At 49.7% G+C, this 2,500-nt stretch overlaps 1 protein-coding gene across 1 annotated transcript in view; it reads left to right on the top strand.

Annotated features, from left to right (window-relative positions):
• Positions 1–2,500, top strand: part of LOC104932209 (sodium channel protein type 4 subunit alpha) — a 156,067-nt gene that overhangs the window by 103,419 nt on the left and 50,148 nt on the right. The window contains 3 exon segments of the mRNA XM_027274271.1: positions 984–1,157; positions 1,642–1,803; positions 1,891–2,085. Coding sequence (XP_027130072.1) covers positions 984–1,157; positions 1,642–1,803; positions 1,891–2,085 — 531 coding nt within the window.

Genomic DNA, 2,500 nt, shown 5'->3' with positions numbered 1-2,500 from the left:
CCAAAACTGTTTTTTGTACCAGGCTGTAAACATGTTTATTTCTGCTGTGAAGTTGGACATTTGGACATGGGGACTTATGGAGACTGACTCACTTCTGGAGCCAGCCTCAGGTGGACGTTAGAGGAACTGCAGGCTGTGGTACTTTGGTCTGATGCATCGCTTCTGAAGGCTCGATGTGTGGTTGAAAGGAACAGAACCGAGCCCACCCGGACCTGCTCAGGCTGGTTTTCATCGCAGTTCCTGTGACGATAATCGGATTCTCCGTGAAATCACTTCGGCTCAGTGTCTCCCACGTGAACCCTCAGCACACACACACACACACACACACACACACACACACACATGAGTGACGGCTCACGCTGCGTATGCTAATGTGAGCATAGCGGGTCAGTGTGCTGGAACGTCCCTTTGTTTTTCAGCAGCTCAACTCCTGTTGGCTTTTAAAGAACTTGTGTACTTGAGCTGGAGTTTATAGGAGGTGACACGTGTGTGTGTGTGTGTGTGTGTGTGTGTCTGTGTGTGTGAACCTAACCCAGTCTGAAACGTCCTACCCTTTGGCTAACTCTGCCCTTCATTTAGCTCTTGTATCTGTGTTTATGTGTCTGTGTCCTTACCTGAATATGTCCACTTTTTAGCTGTGTGTGTGTGTGTGTGTGTGTGTGTGTGTGTGTGTGTGCGTGTGTGTGTGTGATCTCCTTGTCTTTGTCTCTCTGTGTTTTAAATGTATCTAATTCTAATATAATTTCTAACATAAGTAGAACATTGATTGAGACTGTCTCACTGTCAGATCAGAGTCTTCAGGTGTGTCTCCGACAGGTTGTGTCCTCTGACAGGCTGTGAAACCAGTTCTTGTCCATGAGGTCTAACATGTCGTCTCTAAAAATAGCTCCAGACCAGTGACTGAACCCCGACTGGTACTGCTGGACTTCATCATCCTCCATGAACGTGATGTTTAAATCGCTCTCTGCGTCTCTGTCCGTCAGGTGTTCTCGGGGATCTTCACGGCAGAGATGGTGTTGAAGATCATCGCTCTGGATCCGTACTACTACTTCCAGACGGGCTGGAACATCTTCGACAGCATCATCGTCTGCCTCAGCCTCATGGAGCTCGGCCTGTCCGACGTCGAGGGGCTCAGTGTGCTCCGCTCCTTCAGACTGGTAACTCGGATTACATCACGAGAGATCTGCTTCTTCGTTAGTCTTTAAAAATCACATCACAAGTTTGGAATGAGATCCCATAATAAGCCAACTTACAGAGAATATAGACACATGCAGGCTGATAGAAGTTCAGCTGCGGACAGCTGAGCTGCACGAGACGAGGACGAAGCGGTCGAAAACGTCGAGACCAAACACACACACACAGGAAACACACACAGGATACACACACAGGAAACACACACAGGAAACACACACAGGAAACACACACTGAAACACACATGGATCCTTGAAGCCGTTCTTCGTCTGTCTGCGTCGATCACTCCAAATGTCGCTCAACAAGTTCACAGGCATTGTCAGCTTCAGCTGCAGGCAAACACACACATGCACTAATGACGACACACACACATTTACGTCTGGGACTTTTCTTTTCACTAAGTTGTCTTAAGGTGTACCCTTATTCTGAAAATCTGTCCCTTCCCTCCAGCTCCGCGTGTTCAAGCTCGCCCGCTCGTGGCCGACCCTCAACACCCTCATCAAGATCATCGGGAACTCCATGGGCGCTCTGGGAAACCTGACGCTCGTCCTCGCCATCATCGTCTTCATCTTCGCTGTGGTCGGCATGCAGCTGTTTGGTAAAAACTACCAGGTAACGCCGCTGACCTCTGACCTCTGACCGAGACACAGGTTTCATATCGGTTCGAGGTTCAAGCCGTCTGCTCCTTCCTTCCTCCAGGACTGTGTCTGTAAGATCTCGAAGGACTGCGCTCTTCCTCGCTGGCACATGAAGGACTTCTTCCACTCCTTCCTCATCGTCTTCAGGGTGCTGTGCGGCGAGTGGATAGAGACCATGTGGGACTGCATGGAGGTCGCAGGTCAGCCGCTCTGCATCCTCGTCTTCATGCTGGTCATGGTCATCGGAAACCTCGTGGTGAGTGACCGGCTGTTGAACTGAGAGGTGTTTCTAATAATTTACTCCACCGGTACTGGTGTAACTGAAATAACAGAGTGTAAACAGGCTCATGGGTGGTGCAGGGCCAACATCCCAACCACATCTGTATGGAGCAGTGTCCTGCAGCTTGGTCGTGGCTTTCAGCACTAGATTTGGACTTTGAAAGATTTGCAGAATATGGCAGAAAGCGGTCGAATGCTTCGGGTTGGGAGCGAGTTGCTGCCACAAGCGAGAGAGTTCATGTATCTTGGATCCTTGTTCACGAGTGATGGAAAAATGAGGAAGCTCGGACTAGAGCTGCTGCTCCTTTGCATCAAAGGTGAGGTGGTTTGAGGATCTGATCTGATGGAGGCACGTCCAACAGATCAGATGTGGAGACCCCAGGACAGATCAT

This window comes from Larimichthys crocea, chromosome XXIII (assembly GCF_000972845.2).
Source record: "Larimichthys crocea isolate SSNF chromosome XXIII, L_crocea_2.0, whole genome shotgun sequence".
NCBI classification, from domain to species: domain Eukaryota; kingdom Metazoa; phylum Chordata; class Actinopteri; family Sciaenidae; genus Larimichthys; species Larimichthys crocea.
The sequence above is the reverse complement of the archived record's forward strand: the minus strand, read 5'-3'. Positions and strand labels throughout refer to the sequence as shown.